General features: G+C 44.3%; 1 protein-coding gene across 2 annotated transcripts; it reads right to left on the reverse strand.

Annotated features, from left to right (window-relative positions):
- LOC310798265 (RNA-binding protein 39-like) lies at positions 1-24,868 on the reverse strand. Of its 2 annotated transcripts, XM_083660763.1 has the most exons (16): positions 24,765-24,868; positions 19,192-19,250; positions 18,680-18,729; positions 18,062-18,244; positions 13,182-13,238; positions 12,296-12,352; positions 10,602-10,719; positions 10,088-10,240; positions 9,255-9,392; positions 7,959-8,024; positions 6,673-6,877; positions 6,256-6,342; positions 4,848-4,992; positions 4,312-4,417; positions 2,115-2,193; positions 1-622 (listed from the first exon to the last, which is right to left on the reverse strand). In XM_083660763.1, the coding sequence occupies exons 2-16, from the start codon at positions 19,240-19,242 to the stop codon at positions 519-521; spliced, it is 1,599 nt and encodes a 532-aa protein (XP_083516889.1). In that variant the 5' UTR covers positions 19,243-19,250; positions 24,765-24,868; the 3' UTR covers positions 1-518. The 2 variants fall into 2 exon arrangements, with proteins under 2 accessions (XP_083516889.1, XP_083516890.1); XM_083660764.1 differs by lacking the exons at positions 18,062-18,244; positions 18,680-18,729; positions 19,192-19,250; positions 24,765-24,868 and adding an exon at positions 16,510-16,686.
- Positions 24,869-24,912: the final 44 nt, after the last annotated feature.

Below are 24,912 nucleotides of genomic sequence, written 5' to 3' on the forward strand. Positions count from 1 at the left end.
TGATGACTTAAAAATAAAATTTAATCGAGGATTTTACAAAATCAAATCTTAATTAGAAAACAGCTCGTTAACAAACAGCTCATTAACAGAAAACAGCTCGTTAAATACCAAAAGCTTCTCTAACGATGAGCACAAATGAACTAAGCGGCGCTGGAATCTTCTTCATCATCATCTTCAGCACCACCTGTCAGCCAGAGCTCATGGAGCTTAATCATTGGACGACGTTCTGAATGGGCATGGCTACAGTGGCCCCACCCACACCCTAATGAACACAAACACAACAGGAAGTAGAACTGACAACGTTTACAAACACCAGGAAATGGTTCTACTGCTGGGAATGAACTGTAACTGTGTCTGTGTCTGTGTCTGTGTGTGTGTGTGTGTGTGTGTGTGTGTGTGTGTGTGTGTGTGTGGAGGGCCCGAGTTCCTTGTCCGGTTCAACAGGAGAAAAACAAAAAGGGGGTGGGGCTCAAAGGTCCAGTGTCCAAGCAGAGGGCAGGGATGAGCGGCAGGCGGGATCACCGTCGAGGGGGCGGGACCAGGAGCTGACTGGCGGTGACGGAGTCTGGGAAGAGGTTGTGATAGGTCGGCAGAGGAACGTAGGACGCAGTGATCATCTTACCTGTAACACAAAAACAGTTAGAACATTAGAACCGTTATCCTTATGTCATGAGGTTGAGGAGGGGAACGTCTACCTCTACAAACTAGGGAGGCAGGTGGCGACTAATTTCCCCGACGACTAGTCTATTTTGTTTAACTTCGAGTAGTCGACTAGTCTATAAGTAAGAACACACTCAGAAAACAGCCAAAACTGAGGACAATTCTATATAAGGTTAAAAAAATATTGCGCTGTTTATGAACATTGCACATCACAAAACATCAACAACTCACCCCAGCGCCGTGTATTCAGGCTAAATATCGTCCCTTTAACTTTCGGAAGCCTTTGCTTTCCACAAAGTTGAGAGTGGAAGCATCTTATTCATTGCCACATGAGCTGTGTTATCTTGTGTGGCTAATGCGTTAGCGTGTCTGGCTACAACGCGTTAGCAATGCTATAGCATCAGGTCCTGCTGTCCTGGCGTCCACATGCCTGTGCTGAATGTCGGTCGAGTGGTTAACGTTATATGCCAGTTTTATCTGACAGCCTATACAACCATATTTTCATTTACTGTCATCTCCCTTCTGCTCCTTTGACTATGAATGTGACAGAGGTCCACTCCCACTAACACATGCCTGGTTTGTTTACATCTGGGCATTAGAGAATGCTTATTCTGCATAATAAGTAGCCATGTGCTGCTGGGCAGTCCCCAGCCTGAGTGTTTTTTTCCAGTGACTAACTGACCAATGGAATCTAGGTTAACCAAGACTCTTCTCATCGAGAAGAGTCGTTTGGTCGACTATCAGGGGGTAGCCCTACGAAGGGGACATTCACAGGGCACATCTTTTACATGCTCAAATTAATTCATGTCAAAGGAGGGCTCATCGTAGCAGATGCGCGCACATGTGAGATCGATGCGGTCGTGACGTGCATGCTCCTTTTATCCACCACGGCGCACTGACATAAAAACACAACTTTTTGGAACACACGTGCATTACAGACGAGTTGTTGTCTTTGGTTGCTTGGCAGCTTGCCATCTACATGATAAACGTTCTCAGTTCACTGTCCACTCAGTGCGCTGAACCGGCCCTAAGGCTGCAGCATGCTGACACTGCAGTATGCTGGCGTGGCAGCATGCTAACATGGCAGCATGTGCTAACACAGTGGCATGCTAACGCTAAAGGACCAGGGCCCAGTTGCACAAAGCACCTTAGGTTAAGATTTCCCTTAGGGTCCGAGTTAAGGTGTCCATAAAATAGAATCGGCTGAACAAAACATCTTGTGCTTATGTTGTCCTTAAAAGGTTTAATTTTATGGAGAAGATTTAAGGGTGTTTTGTGCAGCCGATTCTATTTCATGGACACCTTAAGTCTGACCCTAAGGGAAATCTTAACCTGAGGTGCTTTGTGCAACTGGGCTCAAGCTCCTTACGGTGGTTTGGCTGGGATTTGTAGTTTGAAACTATGCAACGAGGAAACTGTTTCCTGGTTGCGTGTTGCATTATGGGAGGACTTACCAGCAAAGTATCTTCCATGCAGGGCGGTGACGGCGGCCATGGCAGAAGGAATTGTAGGACATTTGATGTAGACGTTACCCTGGAAACAGAGACAGACAGCTGAGATGGTTTGACTGGAAGTAAGTAAGACCCGGCATTAGAAGCTCATTTTAATGTCCCTCCTCGTGTTGTCTATTAACTCATTGAGTGCCAGCCGCTTTTGGAGAACGGACGCTCCCAGTGCCAGAGTTTCAGAGCGTTTTCAGTGATTTCTCGAGGCCCACAGAATATTGTGTGATATTACTATGTAAACACCGAACACGCACAAAGAACAATGAGACTCTTCTATCATCTGCAAAAAAAAGTTTATTGATCCCATTTTCTGTTCTTTAGTTATGAGCCGGAGAAGTTAGGCTGTTTTGAGCAAAAAGACACTTTTCAAATTAGAAGCTGAGTTATTCCGCCTTTTGTGAAATGCAGCATTTCAAGCACATTCACTGAGTCTGAAGATAATATTTTCTGATGTAGTGACGTGGTGTAGTTGTGTGGTGCCTGCGTGCCCCACCCCCCTCTCCCCCCTCAGCTGCAAACTCCTCCCCACACTAACACACAGCCTAACACGCACCCAGTCTATTTTCGGAGCGCTCCGTTTTTTTGCGCCGGCTCCCAGCGCAACACGGAAATGCCAAACCGGACTGCAGGGAAAGGTTTGGCCCTTCGGCGTCAGGTGCTGCCTTTCTGGCGGCTAATCGTGTGAAGAAACTATGCAGACAGACAGACAGAGGCAGAGGGGCTCAGTTGTGTGCGCGGATTGACTGCTGTTCGCAGCCAACATCAGCTGCAGTCAGAGCCATCTATATGGCTCTGGCTGCAGCATGAGCGGTTTCTCTTTGATCACTGAGCTTTTTCCTGCTGTTTTCCGGACCTTTCAATAATCTGGAGAGCACTGTCGCCACCTACTGGGTCGGTAAAATAGGTTATACACCTTCAACATGCCCCAAAATTTTACAGGAGATGAATCTGGCTTTGATCCACGTCCCACCGTCAAAAAACGCAATTGACGACTTTAGTCGTCATTGGCACTCAACGTTACTAAAGCAATTGACGACTTTACTCGTCCGTGGCACTCAATGAGTTAAAAAAAAAAACCTAATCTTCGTAATATGCTGGTGAGATCAGACCTGCTACTCTCACGTTCTCAGTCAAGTCCCCTCGGGCAATTACAGATGTGGGAATTGCCAACAAGAGACACTCTCCGCCTGGAGAAAATAAACTAACGTCGTTAGCGACAAATCTGGGGATTTCTTTCTGGCCATGGGCTTAACATTACCAGCAAGCAGCAGTAAGCCAGGCAATGACGATAGCTGAGTAGCATGTGCTTTTATCACAGCTGTCATCACTGCTAACTATTTACCATCAATGTTAGCAGAGCGTCAGCTAACGGTATTAGCATCAATGCTAGCGGAGAATTAGCTCTGTTAAAACCACATTTCCAGAGATGGCAGTGGCAAGAGAATAGAAGAAGAGTGGCCTTCCCTCTTTTCCTATTGTGCTGTTTTTTGGTTCCTGCACCTGCTTTACCATTTTTTGGGATGTGCGCAACTGCCTGAATTACGTTTTGGCTGGAAGTAAACCAGAACAACTGGAAACATGCAGGGCAGTGGTGCCCGATAGGGATGGCCATCAATAATCGAAACCTTTTCCACTTTTTCCCCACTGTGCAGTCGCTTCCCATTTTCTCCATGTAAAAAAAAAAGGTGGACAGTATGTACAGATGACACTAATTTCACTCTCAAGTTCCCAAACATCCAGTAATGATGCATGAATTGTGTTCTGGTCTGAATCAGTATGTTACATACCAACCTGGACCCTCACTATAAGGTTCCAGGTAGGTATGCCAACACAGACATATGCAGATGACTAGCTATAATAAATCACAATTAATATACAGATGGGATTTTTTAGAAAGTCAAACAAGTAATTAGGTTAAGGGATCAGTAACATGGGCCATTTAGTAATATATGGAACAGTAGCCACAGGAACTACAACATTGTCAAACTTGTCTCAAGGAGGTGGTCTGATACAGTTATGAAAACACACCGGTTAATATGCGATACTAATATCAGTGTGTGACTGTGTGTGTACCTTTGTTGTGTGTTTGTGCCTTGTGTGTGTGTACCTTTTGTGTGTGTGTGTGTGTGTGTGTGTGTGTGTGTACCTCGGTTGAGTTCTTGTCGACATAGATGTGGATGACTCCGCCATGTTTGTTACACTCCTCTATGACATCATGCTGAATGTCCATGTCCCAGCCCGGACCCATCCCACTGCACACACACACACACACACACACACACACACACACACACACACACACACAGGTAAACAGCACGTGTTAAAAATATAGACAGGGCATCATCAGAGCAGGGAGATGGCAGACAGACAGGGCATCATCAGGGCAGGGAGATGGGCCGCACTGTCCAACGCCAGATTGACGAGGGACACAGAGCTACAGCTGCAGACATAGCTAAGAAAATCAGCCTCCTGGATGCCATCGTCATGCTACAGGATCCCTGGACTGATGTGGCCGCCTCCACAATAAGGAATTGCTGGAAGAAAGGAGGTCTGGTCATGGCAGACAGACAGACAGACAGACAGACAGACAGACAGACAGACAGGCAGGCAAACAGACAGACAAACAGACAGACAGACAGACAGACAGACAGGCAGGCAGACAGACAGACAGACAGACAGTACCTGTTGGGGTAGAACATGTTGGACAGTTGGAAGCAGTGTGTGGCGAGCGGCTGGGAGGGGAGGTTCATGGCTGCAGGGTTCATGTTGTTCATGTTCATGCTCATGGCCTGGTTGTTCATTCTCATGGCCTGGTCGTTCATGGCCGCTGCAACACACACAGGCGCACACATAAACACATTAACACACACACACCAACACATTAACACACACATACTGCCGTCGTCGTTTACACTCCAACATCTCATGTGCAGTTATCTGTGAAAAGTCGTCTTTCTGGACCTCGCCTGCTAACCAGCCACAATGAATCCTTCATTAGAGGAGTGGCTATTCGCCACTGATTCAGTGATGTATTTTTCAGGCCCAACTGATTGGTTGCCGTCTGTTGTCAATCATTGAACTCTGACCAATTGCAGTAGCAAAGCAGGGCAACTTCGACGATTCTGCGCCAAAGAACTTAAATTGATAAGAACTGAAGCAAAGGCTAAATAGGTTGTTCCACTGCAGCATCATGGCTGCAGCGCTGTTATCCAAAAAGGACATTATTCAATGGGCTTTGTCTGCGGCGTCCGGTAACTACGGTAACCACCGTCAAACGTTAGCTTTAGCCGCAAGCAGCTTAACACCGGCCAATGGATTTCAAAGCTGATGGGCTTACTGGAAGGAGCGTGACTCGAACTGGTTAACAAGCAAAACCTCTCGTCACTCACAGTGGCGCTTTGAGCCCGGTGAAGTGGGTACAGCAGCAGTAGTGGGCTTAGCTAACACAGCTAACAGCTATCTAGCTTAACATGGAGGTGTGTTGTTGCTGCACTCTGCAATGTGTCATCGGTAGATTAGTCCCACCTACATGGACCAGCCAATCAGGCATGGCGGACAGTATCTGGCACGAATAACTGCCAGTGGATGCCTCGAGTCAAGGCCCATATGAAGAGTGCTGACAACTGCTATTCATATGGGGCTGGATCCTGGGCTAGTCTGGACCTAAAACACTTTACAAAGTAGATTGATCAACTGCAACGCCATTCTCACGTCAATCAGACGCACAGAAGAGGAAGTCTTGGTGCTGGTACTGCATTTACCATGACATGCTGTAAACACCGCCAACACAAACCATACATTTGCCTTTTGTGTGTGTGTGTGTGTGTGTGTGTGTGTGTTTTTTTTTTTTTTTTTTTTAAGTTTTGTTGTGATGCTTTTAAATGTGCATTTTATTTCTTCTTTTCGTTTATTTTCCTGTAATACACTTTTTATACTATTTTTTTAAAGTTTTGTTGTGATGCTTTTAAATGTCCGTTTTACTCTCTTCTTTTCTTTTATTTTCCTGTCAACCATTTTATGTGAAGCACTTTGAATTGCCTCTGTGTATGAAATGTGCTATACAAATAAACTTGACTTGACTTGAGTGTACCTGACACAGCAGCCATTGCTCCAATAGCGATCGCTCCACTCATCTGCAGAGCCTGCTGGGCAGCAGGGGGGATCTGCAGGCCAGTACCTGACACACACACGAACACACACGAACACACACACACACACACACACACACACACACACACACACACACACACACACACACACACACACACACAGAGATAGTTCATATTGATGAAGGCTGATGCATCAAAGCAGGACAGCAGAAACCAGCCTGACCCTAAACACTAGAGGTAGACTCATTAATTGGTTGGCTGATTAATTGGGCAGATTGTTGTCATTTTGAGATCATCTGCATCGGCTGATGCCAACAGAATGAGCTGCACCCCCCCTAACAGAATGAGCTGCACCCCTCCCCCCCTAACAGAATGAGCTGCACCCCTCCCCCCCTTACCCTCAGCCAGTCGGGCCATGAGCTGCAGCCTGCCGGTGGTCCCCAGGTCGATGCCGGTTCTCTCCAGCTCATCGTTGTCCAGGAAGGAGGAGGCGTTGGAGGCGTCGCTCCTCTCCGTCACGTGACCCACCTTCATGGGACGTCCCGCCAGCTCGAACCCGTTCAACTGGTCCAAGGCTTTCTTAGCACACTCTGAGTCCGCAAACTACACACACACACACACACACACTTTATTATAACAGTACTTTATTTGACTTTATTATAACAAAACCACATACCTTATGTTTAAATTTATTATTTTGGTGTGTATGTTTTAAAAAAGCACTATTTAACTTAAAGGAACACTCCGCCCATTTTCAACCAGCTTTGTATCATTAGAACATCAGTAGTATATCAGAAAACTGTAAACGGTTTTGAAGTCTGTCATTTAATTTGACAGTTATTGAGTGTTAAAGTGTGGACCAGTGACATCACTGGTCCACACTAACTCAAATGAATAACTCATTAACTCAAATCAACTCTCAATAACTGTCAAACTAAATGAATGATGAATAGTTTGACAGTTATTGAGAGTTGATTTGAGTTAATGAGTTATTAATTTGAGTTAGTGTGGACCAGTGATGTCACTGGTCCACACTTTAACACTCAATAACTGTCAAATTAAATGACAGACTTCAAAACCGTTTACAGTTTTCTGATATACTACTGATGTTCTAATGATACAAAGCTGGTTTAAAATGGGCGGAGTGTTCCTTTAATGAGTTTTTCTCTAAAAGCACTACTTCACTTGTTTTTTCAGTAGGGAGCACCAGTGTTACTAATGGAAAAAGTTAGTCTGGGGCCCTGTCAGCTGTGTTAACTGAAATATCCCACAACATAAATCACCTTCCTGTGGATTCTAATTGGCATTCTATTCTTATTGGAGATGCACCAAATATTCAGCTATAAAGAAAAAAAAAAAAATCTCTGCCATTTCTATTCAGGGTTCCCACACATTTTTATCCAATTTCAAAACTTTTCAAGGATCCATAATGGAATTTCCATGTAATGTGAGGCGGAAGAAAAGAAAAAGCACTAAATTCCACGACTTTTCAAAAACTTCCAAGGATTTTACAAATTCCATGACATTTCCAGGCCTGGAAAATGAGATTTTGAAATGCCATGACTTTTCCAGCGTTTCCATAAGCACGGGAACCCTGTCTATATTGTCCTTGTGTTTTCAGTGCAGTTTCTATTGTTATTGTGTTTAGTGCAGTGAGTCAGGAGGTGAAGATGATGTTACTCACTGTCAGGAAGCCGTAGCCTTTAGAGCGGTTTGTCTCACTGTCCATCATCAGCTGGATACTCTCAATCTACACACACACACACACACACACACACACACACACACAGCTTTAGTTCAACTGTATGAGGGAACCTACTGTCAGAGACGAAGCACTTACTGTAGGTGTACAGAAATGTTATCGGTAGGGATGCACGATATTTATCGGACCGATAAATTATCGGCCGATATGGCCATTTTGCGTTATTATTTATTATTCCAATAATGGCATTTTAGCAGATAAAATAGCCCCCGATAATACGGCGCCAACTTGGCTTTGTTTTGCATTGAAAGTGGAGCATTGTTGTCGCGTGCTTATGACGTCACAAGCAGCTGGCGAAACATGGCCGCCTCCAGTGTGGCTGTTGACAAGTTTCAAATGATAACAAAACAACCACTATTGCAATTTGCAATACATGTCCCGCAAGGTTTCTGAGATTAGGGGAAAGTCTGAGCTGGCGTTACGCTAAACCAAACGTGGGGAGGAGGCAGCGGATTTGTTTGGCGTTAACGTTAGCTGTTGTGGTGGATATCATTCAGAGCCGAACCTCACTGATTACTATGATCACTACGTCTCCCCGCTCTCCACTAACAACACATAGGCAGCTAGCGAGCTAGCAACACAGCCTCTCTCTGGTTTAGCTTACATCACAGAGGCAGCTAGCGCGCTAGCAGCAAAGCCTATCGCTGGTTTGGCTACAAAATTGGGTAGTTGTAAAACAATTATCTCATTAACAAGCAACAGATTGTCAACACGAATTTGACCAATGATGAAAAACCTGACTCGGACATAACAAGCAAGCCATCAATCTAACTATATATCCCCCTAGCTATCAACACAGCCCCACTAGGCTGGGTAGCTGCGCCAGGACATTAAATGTGACGGCTGGCCCGTGCCGGGATTCAATTATCCCGGCTGCCATAACGGCAGAAAAAAGTGGAAAAAGTGCTGAATATCTCTTTAATTTTCCAAATCCACAGTGTATGTGTCTGTGTTTTTCAGTATGTCCAAAGTTCGATATCTTAGAAACTTGTTTTTATACAATCATATTGACACCGGTAAATATCGGTTATTGGCCATAACTGTAATGTTAATATCGGGTTATTGGTATCGGCAAAAGGTGAAAAATGTCATGCATCCCTAGTGTTTTTGACCTTGTATGCTTGTATTTATGTTTGTGTGTGTGTGTGTGTGTGTGTGTGTGTGTGTGTGTGTATCGGTCTGTGTGTGTGTGTGTGTGGGTAGGTGGTGTGTCCTCACCCGTCCAAAGGGTTCGAAGATGCCCCTCAGCATCTCCTCTGTGATGTTGAAGTGCAGAGACCCGATGTAGAGCCGCATCGGCCCCATGCTGCCCTTCTGCAGGTTGTTAGCCAGCGCTGCTGCACGGTTCTTCTCCGCCTGCACACACACACAAACACACACACACACACACACACACACACACACAAACACACACAAACACACAGGATCACAGCTTAGGGATGGACCCATATATCGGCCGTATATTGGCAGACCTGCCAACCTCGGAGAAGTAGTTTGAGTAGCACAGACCGGCGTCACACCGCATCATATGGCGCCCGTATTTGTATATATATATACTGTACATACACATATCTAGATATATATATATATATATATATATATATATATATATATATATATATATATATATATATACGGTATATATATATCTATATATCTATAGGTCAGGTCACTGAGTGATGATATTACTGATGTACCAAAATTGAAATGTCTGGGGTCCCTAGATTTTTGGAACGTCAAAGTTGGGTCACAAGCCCCCCCAAAAAACCCTGGATTAACAGTTTATCCATCCGTGACCATATGGTGGCGCTGCCACAGTTTATGTATTGGAGACGATGTCAAGTCAATCTACTGGTTTAAGTGTGCAGGTCACCTGCAGCCTGTGACAGTGTTGTTCCACTGAAGCGGAGCAGCTGTAATGTGTTGGGAGGTGCTGTGACAGTGTCAATGGCGTATCTTTAACACACGCCGTTTACCTGCATTTGAAAAGCCAACATATAAGGAGTCATTTTGACGTAAAAAGGTGTGTGTGTGTGTGTGTGTGTACGTACCTGTGAAGCCTGCACTATGATGGGGACCCCCAGCAGCCTTTGCCCTGACAGGCCGATGGCCAGAGGGACAGAGTTCGACTCGACAAACTCGATGTAGGCGATGCCCTTCGACCGCCGAGAGTTCCTGTCTGAGATCATCCGCACGTCCCGGACCTGGGTGGGGGGGGGGTAGGGGGTGTTTATAGGCACGTTACCAAGGCAACCGCCCTACATCTTTGCATACAAAGCTGTGTGAAAAATGCCAACAAAAGAATCCACTAACACGTGTCGACTCCGTACTACGGTAGCGGAAACGTATTCCAAACAAACTGAAGCCAGTTGTCAGTGTTGCCAGATGAACATGTTGAAAAAACAAAACCATCGACTCTCATAACCTGCCCTGCACAAGCCCAATTCTCCCACCCCCCACAGGAGGAGTCAGGTGTCAGGCGGTTAATACACATAAACCCCTCCAGGTGGCGATAATGAGCTAAACAGACCCTGTTATGACCCAAGAATCAGACAGTTGCCTCACCTTGCCCACAGCAGAGAAGAAGTCCTCCAGGTCTCTGGGTCTGATCCGGGCTGCCAGCTGCATGCAGAACACCGTGCGGGCATCTCGCTCCTCTGGGGTGAGGTTATCTATGGGCTGTCTGCACGCGCACAAGCACACACACACACACACACACACACGCACACGCACAAGCACATACACATACACACGCACACGCACACACACACACACACGCACACACACACACACACACACACACACGCTCGCACAAGCACACACACATACATTAATAAGGGAACTTGGCTCTTAAAGCAGCTACGAGCAACTTTTTCGATTGTTATTAAACAGTATAAATTTAATATCAATGCATCACATCTTACCTCTAATAGTCGACGAGACCAAAGCCGTGTGTATCTGAGATTGCTCCCTTAGGTGATTATTAAGTCTATAGTCTGTCTAAACTCGCGCCAACAGGGGGCTCTCTAGAGCGACCGGACCGGGTAACCCGGAAGTGAAACGCGGAAGTGAAACGCAGCTGCCTTTTTACACCGTTTGCGCTGCCTAGCAACATAACATAAACAATGTGAACGCCACGCATACTCGCGGGAACATCTCTCGTTATATTCTAACAGGTTTTTTGGAAGTTATTTTGTGGTTATGGCCGAAGTGGCTGCTGCAAACCGTTTCATTTCAATTCCTGATCTGCCCTGGCTACAGACACACTAACACTGGCCAATTCACTCGGGGTTCAAGCGAGACTACTCTGCGTTGGTCTCGTCGACTATTAGAGGTAAGATGTGATGCATTGATATTAAATTTATACTGTTTAATAACAATCGAAAAAGTTGCTCGTAGCTGCTTTAATGCATACAACCTGTCAACCTTGATATCCCATTTCCAATGCCTGTATTGGCCTAATTGAATTAGTTTAAAGACAGAAAACATTTGACTAAGTAATGACTAAAAGTTGACTCAAATGTAATGACTTTTCCTCAACTAAAACTGGACTAAGACATTTTGCGTTGTCGTCGACTAAAACTAGACTAAAACTATCAAGGATAGAAAATCACTAAAATGTGACTAAAACTAATGAGCGTTTTCATCCAAAGACTAAGACTAAATCTAAAATAGCTGGCAAAATTAACACTGGTCTGTACACAGGAAGAACTATTCCGTACTCAGGGATGAACTAGTAAGTCCGTACTCAGGGATGAACTAGTCTGTACCCAGGGATGAACTAGTCTGTACCCAGGGATGAACTATACTCAGGATGATGATGCCAAAGTCATGGATAGTGAAAAAGGTGACAGATACCAGGGCAGACACAAAATCATTCACTTAACCCATTGATACCTGATGTAGCATTTGTGTGTGTATCCCTGTATGACTGCGAACCGCGTCACGCGGTCTTAAAGGGATACACACACAAATTAGGGATATACACACAAATGCTGCATCAGGTATCAATGGGTTAAGAGCCCTATTTTGGGATAAAAAGGTGACTGTTACCTAAAGGTGACTAGTTTGCATCCCTGCCAGGTGTGCATAAACTTGAAATACAAAAATGTTAAATTATGCTTGGTTATCTCGGACAGGAGAAGCAGATATTGGGGTTATTCCCTCCAGTTTCCAAAATGAATTTTAGGCCCTGCAAACAACTTGATCCCTCGCATTGCAACTCTTTACTCCATTTCTTATTTTGTAATGTTATTTACCTTATGTAGCCGCCACGGCCATTTGACCCGGGTGTGTGGTCGTCCGACGACTTCCGGCTAAAAAAAAAAGAAAGATTAAATTGCTGGCTGCTCCAATATCATCTAACTCTGAATTAACTAATAATTTAGCCAATTGTATGTAACATACCAAATAAAAGCAAACAGCACTGTCTAAGAATGCAACGCCATGTAACTGGCTCGTTAAGTCTCGCATTCCAGGGAATTACGTTAATGTAAGCGGCTCGGAGGAGAGAAAACTATCTGAAGCTTTCTTTGTTGGAGTCCAGGTATGTTTTACAAGAAAGTGCTCGTCATTGTCGACGATAACGCTATCTGACCTGGCTAACAGTGGATACTCGCTTGCTTGCTGTGTACCGAGCTCAAAGTAGTAGGCTACATTCTTTATTTTACCCCCTTCACTGTCCGCTACAAAAACAACTCTCTTATTTTGCGCCGTGACCGCCGGAAGTGTTAACAGGACCCGGAAGAATGTGGCCCACTGTAAGGTCTGAACATAAGGTGAATATTATTCAAAAGGTGGTTATCATTCATTTATTACATTATATGCTATAGTTTTCTCTTGCCGTTTTCTAAGCAAAATGTTGTACTCAGGTAAAGGGAATACTTGGATGCAGAATTCAGGGAAAGTGGGTACTCAAAACAAAGAAGATTGAGAAACATTGAACTAGTCCACTAACCCTAACCCAGGGACACGCGCAGCACAACTATGTGCAGATACCAGAGACACACAACCACAACTCTGCGCAGACTTACCAAAAATGCTCAGAAAGAGTTTAAATTTGTGAAAATGGAAAAATAGGCTTCATCAGTTTAACTATGTTAATGCTCAATGCCCATGTGCACCTGAGGCAGGTGAGTGTCTCACCTGATTGGACTGATTTTGTCTTTCCTGAAGGGACTCTTGCTCCTGGACCGCTTCCGACTGGACGGACAGAGAGAGAGAGAGAGAGAGAGGGAGAAAAACAGGCAGGCACAGAGAGTGGGGGGGTGGGGGGAGAGACAGAGAGAGAGGAGAGAGAGAGGGAGACAGCCAGGCACAGAGACAGACAGAGAGAGACAGACAAGCAGAGAGACAGACAGTATTATTGATCCTGTTTGATCTACAGTCATTTGAATGATTTAGCAACACAGATCTGTCCTGTTACTGAAGCTCATTGCATTGAACTGACAAGAGAGACAGAGAGCTCCACCAGCACACGCTGTAGTGCGATATAGTGGGGTCATTCCTCGAGGAACTCAATGACTAAAGAGTAGGGGTGTCAGAAAAGATTTCACAACTTCCAAGAATTTATTCTTTTTTCATTTTTTGTATGACTTTTCCCCCCGAGATTTTTTTTACCCCCCATTAAAGCTAATTTTAAGTTATTTATCCTGGTTGCTACTCCACCCTCTACCGATCTGGGGAGAGCCGAAACTGGCTCCATGCTTCCTCCGAGACATGGGCAGTAGCCAGTCGCTTCTTTTCACCTGACAGGGTAAGCTTCACCGGTGGGACATAGCACGTGGGAGGATCGCGCTATTCCAACGAGTTCCCCTCCCTCCGAACAGGCGACCAGAGGAGGCACCACATCAGCGACCAGGATATTGCATGTTTTGGTGAGGGGTTCCTATATGAAGGAAACGCCCAGGGGGCATGGGAAAAACATGCAAACTCCACACAGAAAGGCCCTTTTGACGACCCCACCCGGGCGGCGGGCACTCGAGGACATGCGGACGGGCACACACTCCTTCAGCGCTCACAGCGTCCCAGGTGGGAATCGAACCCAGGACCTTCTAGCTGTGAGGCGACAGCGCTTACCACTGAGCCACCATGCCCCTGTATGACTTGAACTTATTTGTTAAAGTCACTGAGAAATACTAAGAAGTTGTTATTTGTGCACATTTAGCATGAATAAATGTTACCATTTGTCTTGAAGCCCATGGCACACCAATCAAACATTCTCCAACAACTGCTAACTAGAATGTTGGCAGTTGTTGGAGAATGTATGAATGGTGTGCCATGAGCTAAACACAGACAAGGATTGAACATGTCGAAACTGACCAAACATCTAAAAACAATTACAAACAAGCACAGACAGCCATGGCTAGTGTTGTCACGGTTCTCAGTACTTCGGTACTTGGTTGGTACTACATTGCTACGGTACTGAACGGTACCTGTTTTTCATGGTACTGAGGGTACCGAGTTTAGTTTGCCACCATGGCTTTAACTCCAGGCGACTGAGGCGAGTTTATTTGAGTGCTGGCAATGAACACCAAAACATGGACACAGCCGTCAGCTAACGTTAGCCTGTCTGCCTGAGCAACACACATACATACTGCGCATACAGCCCTGCGCAGTTCCGGGACTACGGTGTCCCCGAACGTCCACACGTAATCGCAAACAGTCATTCACAGCTTGTTGACACGAGCCGAGGATGGTAGGAGGAAGACAGGCACCCAGACCTGTTCAAAGAATTCAAGGTGGGTTAATTCTTTCAAACAGTGTAAAATAACATGTTTAACAACATATCAAACGGACCTTATCCTGTCGCATTAGTTTTTGAGATAGCTGGCAATGCATTGTGTAACCAAAAAACGTTTGGCTAACGTTAACGTTACGTTAACGTGTTTGGTAATGGAATCATTATGGGACACGGCTAATACCGGGCGCAGCGTTAGCTAGTATAGTGTAGCACGTGTGCAATGCAATGGAATCATTATGGAACTATGGCTAAGTTTGGCTATTAGCCGTGTCCCATAATGATTCCATTACAAACATTGCATTGCACACGTGCTACACTATGCTAGCTAACGCTGTACCAGGTATTAGCCGGGTCCCATAATGATTCCATTACGTAGCCAAACGTTTTTTGGTTACACAATGCATTGCCAGCTATCTCAAAAACTAATGTGACAGGATAAGGTCCGTTTGATATGTTGTTAAACGTGTTATTTTACACCGTTTGAAAGAATTAACCCACCTTGAATTCTTTGAACAGGTCTGGGTGCCTGTCTTTCAGGTGCTTGGCGAGATTGGATGTGTTACCCTTGCCATAAAAAGTTGAATGTAGGCTAAGTAAGCAGAAGCACAATATTGTTTATGTTTTAAATACTTGAGGGCTACATGTCACTGGTGTTGCACTGTCTGCCAGTGTTGGGCAAGTTACTTTCAAAATGTAATATACTACATATTACTAGTTACTTTCAACTGCCTTGAAGTCAGTGTAAACCATCCAAAATTCTAAATGTTATTCTTTTCCTTTGTTATTGTCATCTATAGTGGTTATTTGCATAAAAACACACAGTTTGATTAGGAAATGATTGCATCTTTTTTATTATGTGCTTTGATTTAATTAAATGTAACTCAATTTGTAACTTGAGTTACTTGACAAAGTAACTGGTATAATATTACTTAAATCCTATAAGTAATAAGTTATATTACTGAGTTACTGCTAAAAGTAATATATTACATGTAATATGTTACTTTTGTAATGAGTTACCCCCAACACTGCTGTCTGCACTCACTGCCATACAGAGTTGAATGTAAGAAGTAAGCAGAAGCACATTGTTTTGTTTTAAAGTTGAAGGCTACATGCCATTTGTTCATTGGAAATGGTTGCATACTTTAATAAAGGAGAATATGTTGTAGAAATATCAGTCTGTTTTTTTTTTACCATGGTACCGAAATTGGTACCGGGTACCGTGGAAATTCACTAGTACCTGTACCGACTACTGAATTATTGGTACCGTGACATCACTAGCCATGGCACACAAACATCTGTGTTTGTCTGTGTTTCTCCGTGTTTGTTGTGTTTGTTTGATTGGTGTGCCCTGGGCGTCCCGTCACAATAAACCAATAAAGTAAAGTAAAGTAAGTTAGGTTTGCCTTTGTGTGTACTGTTCTTACATTATTGCAATCAGTTGATCAAACAAAATGTTTCCTGTGGAAACGGCCCCTAAGAACGTAAATCAATATGGTGGCTCGTTATGATGTCCCTAAGGCTGCGTTAACACAGCGCAGTTTGATGTGGAAGGAGAAATAAAAAGGCGGACCATGAGTACGTCACCTGACGTTAGCTTAGCAGCTGCTAGCTCGCTAACCAGCTGGTTAGCTCTTTACCTGACATTAGCTTAGCAGCCGCTAACTCACTAACCAGCTGGTTAGCTCTTCTAGCAGACAATACAGTGTTGTTGTGCAACAAGCAAAGGCTTACCAGATATTTCCTTCACTTATTACAACGTCCCATTTCTCCATCGGCACTTTCACTTTCTCCACATTTGTTGTTGCTATGGGAAACGGCTAGAACATGCACCCCTCTCTCACACGCACACACACACAAACACACACACACACACAAACACACACCTACTCTCTTCACAGTGATGCATAAAATATCCCAGAAAGCAAAATGTCAGGTGGTGGAAGAAGCAAGTGGAGCCTAAAATAAAATATATACAATGAGTGTAGTTTGACTGCAGTGAGTAGTGTGTATAACTGGTGTGTACATTAACCAGTCGTCTCAACTTACAGTAGGATATTTAGGCCTAGTAACAAACAATGATTATTTCACCCGTTTTTCAGTCAATCACACCATCGTATGGACAGTAGGGATGTCAACGGTTAACCGTTAATCGATTAACCGTCGCTAACGTCGTTGTTCGGTTATTGCTGTCGGTCTATCAGTTAATATTAAAAAAAAAAAAAAAAAAAAAAAAAAAAAAAAATTTTTTTTTTGGTCTATTTACTCAATGAGCTCATGCCCAAACAAGGCGTGTCTATTTAGATGCTGAATGTTAATGCTTTTTGTGTTAGAAATTCTAACACAAAAAGAATTTGTGTTGAAATGTTGATGCTTTTTGTTAATGCTTGTTAATGCTTTTTGTGTTAGAAATTCTAACACAAAAAGCATTAACATTTCAGCATCTAAATAGACACGCCTTGTTTGGGCATGAGTTCATTGAGTAAATAGACAAAAAAAAAAAAAAAAAAAAAAAAAAAAAAACTTTTTTTTTTTTATATTAAAAAATTATGAATTAACCGATAGGTTAATCGATTATTAGCGTCGGTTAATCGAAAGTGAAATTAACCGAAAATTGACATCCCTAATGGACAGCTTTGTGTTTTGTATATTTACTATTGCTCTTCAATAAAGCAAAAGTATTGCTTGTCTGATTGATGGAATGATTGTCAGAATACTCTTATTACTAAAATAATAATTCATTCAATTGATATAGCGCTTTTCACAGTGCTCAAAGACACTTCAAATAATGGACAGCTGCAGCCGTCGTGCAGTGATGTAAATAGGTACGCGTCCTGCACCTCTGACGCGTTCAAACGCACCCCGTCTTTGCCCACGATGATGCTACATTGTGAACAATGAAATCCGTGTTGAAATCACAGAGAAAACAAAGACAAAAGAAACAAACGCTGTCAAGAAAATAATCCACCACTCGCCTGCGCATCTATCTGGCGTAGACGACATCCCGTGTTCACAGTCTCAAAAGTTTAATTTTCAGATACATTTTCAACATACATGAATATAACCATCACCACAATTATAACCATATAGCATCAAACACGAGTTTAACACTAGAATTTGTTCAAAAATAAAAAATAAAAAAATATTGGGGACCCACTCGAATGAGCACCTGTGGGTCCTGGGCACTCACTACATTGGAAACCTATTTACATCACTGGGAGTATGATAGTGTATTAAGGTGTATTATGGTGTAGTACAGTGTATTATGGGATGTCGCGGTACTCACAAAGGGATCTTGTGGTGGTCTCGGTATCGGCCGGTTCTCTCTCGGCTGCGGCTGCGTTTGCGCTCGCGGCTGCGGCTGCGTTTGCGCTCGCGGCTGCGGCTGCGTTTGTGGTCGTGACTCTTCTTCCTGTCACGACTCTTGCTCCTCTTCCTGTCCCGGCTCCGACTGCGGCTACGCTTCTTCCTATTGGAGGGTACAACAGCCAATCAGCTAAACAAGCACCTCCCACTCTGTCACAGTGGCTACATTGACACATCATTGCAAAAGGGAGGTGTATCTGGAGTGTCGGGGTGTCTAGAGCAGAGGTTTTCAATTTGCCACCCCACAAGGCAATAGTAGGAGGGAAACACTGAAATGTGTGTGATTTGGTTATAGAGATAGTTCAGACAGAGATACAGTAGTTTTGGGGAAGATAAGCACCACTGGGTAATTGCCAGGTATTGGCGTTTTTTGGGGGGTGGGGGGTCGATCATTTTGGGCTGGTCATTTAAAAAGTAGCTCGCAGGGCAAAAAGCGATAGACAGACAGACAAACAGACAGACAGGCAGGCAGAGAGAGAGACAAACAGACAGACAGGCAGGCAGAGAGACAGACAGACAGACAGACAGACAGTCTTACTTCTTGCTGCGTTCGTCCTGTCCGTTGGGGCTCTGGGCCTTGTTGTCATCCTAAGCAGGGTGGATGGAGAACAGCATGAGGTGGCAGAGATGCAACAGGGAGGGAGGGGGAGAAGATCAACAGGATTTAATTAATCACATCCAAGCACATCTCTGGTCGGTCAGGTGGTCAGTCTGGTCTGGTCCCGTCACTAAGTAAGTCCCAAGGTAAAGTCTGGCCGCGGGGGGCCCTGGGGTCAGTCTGGGCCCCTGAGCCACTGGGGGTCCTGGGTCAGTCTGGGACCCTGAGCCAGTCTGCCCATGCCTGTATCATGATAATATCGTTATTGAGGGCCAAGTATGGTGACCGTATCGTATCGTGAGTTACTCCGCAATTCCCACCCCTACTAAACACACACTCTTCACTACAAAGCTAACACACAAAGCTAACACACAAAGCTAACACACAAAGCTAACAGTCTGAACAGCAGGTGAGACAGCAGCACTGTTGACAGACGGTGAAGGCAGACCCACCTTCCTGTACGGAGCGTCCAGCATTGCCTCGATGTCCAGGTCATCAGCCATGATGGCGTCTACAGAGAGAGAGAAGCAGAGACAGAGAGAGAGAAGCAGAGACAGAGAGAGAGAAGCAGAGACAGAGAGAGAGAAGCAGAGACAGAGAGAGAGAAGCAGAGACAGAGAGAGAGGTTACTGTCAGATTCCAGACAACACATATTTGTGCATACAAACACCATAGCAACATGTCCACAGATAGAAGTTAGACAGTATTGTGTGTACGACTACGACTGATTTATTGAGACAAATAAGACAGAAGTGCTAATAAACAGATTATTCACTTTATGTTTGAACGCGGGGTAGGCTTAGGCGGTATTAAGGTATTTCCGTATACCGGCGTATTTAGAAATACAAACGGTATGATTTTCAATACCATCAAAAGCATTTTCAAACTTTTTTGTTGAGCTGAAATATGTGCAAGTGTCCTTGCCTGTGCTGGGCTTAGCCTAAATTATTTGTATTCATTTATTTTTATTCGCCATTTGTAGGGTTAATAGACAAGCATATATGTGTTACAAGCAACACTATATTGTTGTAAGACTACTTTAAACCGAACATCTTACAGGCTTGCTCATAACGCTACGTTCACACAGACACAGGGAACCTACGCCTTGCCTTGCCTCAACCCACGCCTACGCCTGCAGACCTTGAGCTGGGCGTGAACTAGGGCTGCACGATATATCGTTTACACATCGTCATCGCAATGTGCACATGCGCGATAGTCACATCGCAGGACGTGCGATGTCAAAAGCAAATTAACTCGTCATGTTGCTTGATAAACTCTCACTTTAGGGGTAGCCTACTGAGTGAAATGCAGGCTCTCTCAAAGGAGAGAGACGCCCCGCTACTGTACTCACTCATTTAGTGCTTAGCTTCAACACAACAAACATGCACAGAGACCTAAATTGAATTATCTTTTGCTTATGTTGCGTTGCTGACAGTAGCCCGTCTGTAAACGATGTGATTGCGGAGGCGGACTTGTCCACAGTTTGCAGCACACTCGCATACAGCAGGCTGGCTGCTGTAACTCAACATGTCCGTGGAGTGGAGATATTTACTCTTGAAACACCAAAAAGCAAGACCGCAACTTGTGACACGAAGGCTAAAGTGATTACTGAGAAGTTGTCCGTGTTATCACTGCGGCTGTCTCTCCCCTTCAAGTCTCTGATGTTGCATCACATGATAGCAGTAACGTTACAGTAGAGTTAATCATACATAGCGACTTATTTACACAAAACATGTCAGTGAAAATAAAAAGAGAAGAGACATATCTGGGCAATTAAACGTATATTTATTACTTTTCACGAATGAATTGTTTGTCACCGGTCGGCTGCATGTGAATCCTCGTCTCTCTGTACTGCCAGCCTTGCGCTCAAAAACCGGAACTCCGCAGATGCGGAGTGTACCACTTGGTCGTTTCTGGAGGGGGTTTCCGGGGGGTCAGACCAAGTGTGTAAAGTGGCAGGGGTGTTTCATTGTTGATTTATTGAAACGTTAGAACGAAAGAAGTTGAAAGCAGTGATTATAATCAATGAAATCTAATGTTTTTCTGCAAATAGCATCATTGGGAGGTAGATTCTGGCACTCAATATTAGGGGTGGGCAATATATCAATTGTATATCAATATTGTGATATGAGACTATATGGTCTTAGATGTTGGATATGGTAATATGGTGATACAGCATACATGTTGTCTTTCCCTGGTTTTAAAGGCTGCATTACACTAAGTTAAGTGTAGGCTAGTGACATTTTAAAGTAGAATGTCATAACTCACTCACTTTTTCATGTATGTAGCCTAAGTCATGGAAATCCATTGGTCAAAATGTGTATGCACCCTGATAGATGACGCTCTGAGGCCTACAGTATAGGCGACAGCCCAGTGGTTGAGAAACATTAAAATACCTAATTTCCCCTCCAAAATCAGATGGACTCCTCTACAAAATCATCCCAATCATTCTAGAAGTATTCTTTTCTTTAAAATAGAGCTATTCTGGTAATCTGGTGAAAATCTGTATTTTTTCATATCGCAATATATATCGCAGGGGCGGGGAATATCGCAATGTCAGTTTTTTCCAATATCGTGCAGCCCTAGCGTGAACCGATCACACCGGACGCCTTTGCACGCTGAACCTGGAGCCGAGTCACAAGCGCCTCTCCTCTCTCCCGACTATTTTTTCACGTGTGGTCCCGAATTATCATGGGTAGGGTAGGTAAAATAAATCTGATATATTTAATGTTCTATTGATGCTGGATATATGTATAACCAGGTCTGACTATAGTCGGACATTTTAGAGAGGTAATCTTGCAAGAATATGTGCTGGCACAACAACATTGTCCATCTTGCTTCTTCGGTCGCTATTCTCTCTCATGAAGATTTGTTTGCAGACAGGGAGAAAGCCCCACGTGATAGCCACCCGTCAATCTCTCTCTCTCTCTCTGCTCAACACTGTTGTAGTAACTCCATTTTATTTTGAAATTCAGTTGACTTTGCCATTTCCCACGGATATTGTCGCGTTTTTCTTTCATGGCTTGACAGAAGAAGCCTGCCTGCACGCGCCTAGTCGGCTTGAAAATAGAACTCACGCCTAAACGATAAAATCGGCAAGGCACAGGCAAGGCGTGGGTACACGCAGGGTTCACGCTCAGGTGCCCGGTGTACACAGCCTCGTTGACTAAAACGGACGCCTATTTAAAAGCGTGGGTAAAGGCAAGGCATAGGCAAGGGTCCCCGGTGTGAACCCAGCCTAAGGGCAGGGACGTGCACAGAGAGAGGCAGGTGCTCAATGTTAAAAAGGGGAACATGCAGACGTGCAAAACTTACGAAAATATTTTTGAGTACTACAATAGTATAGTTAATGTAAACTAAGCAAAGTAGTGCAAAAGCATGTGAACTAAGCAGTTCCACCTGACTTCAAGAGATAGTAGGGATGGGTCAGGGTGGGAGTACTCGGGTACTCGTTCATAATGTCAGTACTCGAGTAACGTTTCTGCTGTTCGGGTACTCGCACTGTTATGAGGATCTGGCAGCAAGGCGTCAAGTCAGCCAGAATGTACAAGTAGAAAACTACAAAAGAGGAATCTTCATCATGGTGAGTCTTGAGATTGAGCCAGTGTTGTCAGATGGGCGGGTTTTCCGCCCAATCGGGCTAGTTTTAGATTGCATTGTACGGGGGGGGATTGGCTTCGACAAGTGGACATAATTTGGCCATTTTTTTTTTAGTTTGGCGGGTTTTTTAATATATTAGAAATTGAAGTTTGACTAATCCATGTAGCCTAACGTAGGCCAGGGCCTAGACTGACCATCAGACTGCGCATAGTTCTAAGTTACTATCTCTCTCACACACAGTGAAGCAAGCCCCAACACACTGGAAGCGTCTGCCACTCGCATTTGCGCGCGCTCTCTCTCTGCGTGTCTCTCTGTGCAGCCACATCCCCGCCTGTCTCATGCTCTCATATGCTCCCCAAATAAATCTCAGAGCAGTTTAAATATAGCAAGTAGGGTTGGCACGATGGACGATGGCATCGACCATCGTGATTGGCCGACCCCCCATCGACCTCTAAGCCTTCTACATCGGATCGTCGTGATTAATTATCTGTTCGAATTGAATTTGTGCCGTTTTAATAATAAAAAATACCAAGTCCACTTAGCGTGACGCACCGGTGGCATTAAACGAGCGCACCCAGTCCAGACTCAGAGAAGCCTCCCCTCCCCCGCTCTAGTGCTTCTCTGCACTGGGTGCGCTTGTTTAATGGCCCGGGCATCCCCCGCGCATGAGAAGTCAGTTATTTTGTTGTGAAAACTTTTAAGACAAATAAGAAACCACGTTCTTTCCTGTTTTCAACCCAAAGTGAGTAGAAGTCTTCAACTGTGAATTTAACTCGCCTGTTTCCAAAGTGAAAGTTGAAGTTGATACAGCACTAGCAATATTGAACGGCACAAAACAAATAGGCTAACGTTAACGTTACAGATCCTGACCAACAACGTGTGCGTGTGTTGAATTTAACTAGCTGGCAGAAAACTGACAGAATTACTGGCGGATATAACGTTAGATTCGCGTGGGCTTTTGAACCTAATAAAAGAGAGTTGAGGAGACTGGAGAGTAGAGAGAGAAATACAGCAGCAGCAGCTAGCTACTGCTAGCTGTTACAGCAGTAGCTGCTGCTGCTGCCACTGCTTGAGCCGCCTGGCTCTGTGCAGTAGTAGCCTGCCTGTCGGTCTCATGAAGAGCTCAGCTGTCCTGCTTTTAACGTGCATTGCAGCGGCGGATGGCATAAATGACGATGCCATCTTTAATCACGATGTTTGACTGTGAAACAATCACGATGGGTATTTTGGGTATATCGCACAACCCTAATAACAAGCATGTCAAATATAATGCTACTACACTATAGCAAGACTGTCTGAACAAAGTGAGAATGTTCTGCTAAACACATCGGCTAGCAAAATATAGCCTATTATTCCCTGGATGTCATGATCAGATTAGATTGGTGAAAATGTGGACAGACTGGATTGGATTGCTTAATTTTTTACTGTTTTTTCCCCCACCCCTCTGATTGTATAACAGGTAGGACGATTCCAACATCCTGACTGGGACTCAAAACTACGGGATAACTTTTTATTCATCCGTCAATGAAATTTGCATCTACAAAAATACAAAACGTTTTTTATTTTATATTGTGTGGTTTTATGGATTTGCGGTTGTTATATACTTTTATGCTGAGAGAACCGAAAGGGAAAAGGGGGTGTTTGTTTGGTTCTATTTTATGTTAACTGAAAGAAATTTTGTAACGGTAACAAAAAAAAAATCTAACCAAGTTTGTGGATTCACTGTTTTCGTAATTGGTTTTATTAGTTATTAATGTAATTGGTATGGTGGTGGGTTGTGGGGGCATTTGCTTCGTGTTGGGCCCGTTTCCTCCTCTGTTATTTTGGGCGGTTTTGTGTGCCTTTTTCCGGGTTTTAAACACCTTTTGGGCTGGAAGCCATCAGCTGTATCTGGCAACACTGGACGGAGCTATCGGAAGAGCCTGGTAACCTCTCCCCTAAAGAGAGGTTACAGGGGAGCCAGTCTGTCACGACGGCATTTTAACCTGGCACTAATGTTACACACTTCCTACAGCTCATCACAAGCCTCCTGTCTGTCTGCTACCTGTCTGTCGCTCTTCTGTGGGTTCCTCGCTTCCCAGCAGCTTACCGTTAACTAGCCGTTAGCCTTTTTTTAACCTTACCTTTATTGAGCCAGGTAAAGTCAGTCGAGAACAGATTATCATTTACAATGTTGAGCTGGCCGAGAGGCATCAGCAAGAATACAATAAACAAACGCAACACAACACATACAGTAAGCTAGATGAAAACAGAGCTGTGCTCTACTAGCCGTTAGCTGTGCAGGCTAACAGCAGCTAGCTAGGCCGGAGCAGCGCTTCTCTTCTCTTCTCTTGTCTTAGCACTCAGTGTTCACGTGGTTAAAGTAAACTAACGCGGTGTTAAAGGACTAGGTTACAGTGTGGAGCGTTAACTCAGTTAACGTTACCTTGGTATGGTGATAAATATGTCAGTAAACAGTCTCAGATGGCGGACAGCAGTGTGTGTATCTCGTCGTTGTCGTGCGCCTGTGTGTGTGCGGTTTGTGTGCACCACCTATGGCGCAGCAGCCTTCTTCTTCTTCTTCTTCTTTCTTA

This window comes from Poromitra crassiceps (assembly GCF_964638095.1).
Source record: "Poromitra crassiceps genome assembly, chromosome: 25".
Lineage (NCBI taxonomy): Eukaryota > Metazoa > Chordata > Actinopteri > Beryciformes > Melamphaidae > Poromitra > Poromitra crassiceps.

Excerpts from the sequence above, each read along its gene's own strand:
- LOC310798265 (XM_083660763.1), bottom strand. The coding sequence starts at position 19,242 with ATGGCTGATGACCTGGACATCGAGGCAATGCTGGACGCTCCGTACAGG. Across the intron at positions 13,239-18,061 it reads GACCACCACAAGATCCCTTT|TCGGAAGCGGTCCAGGAGCA; the intron begins GTGAGTACCGCG and ends CTGTCCGTCCAG. Across the intron at positions 623-2,114 it reads GCATGGAAGATACTTTGCTG|GTAAGATGATCACTGCGTCC; the intron begins GTAAGTCCTCCC and ends TTTGTGTTACAG.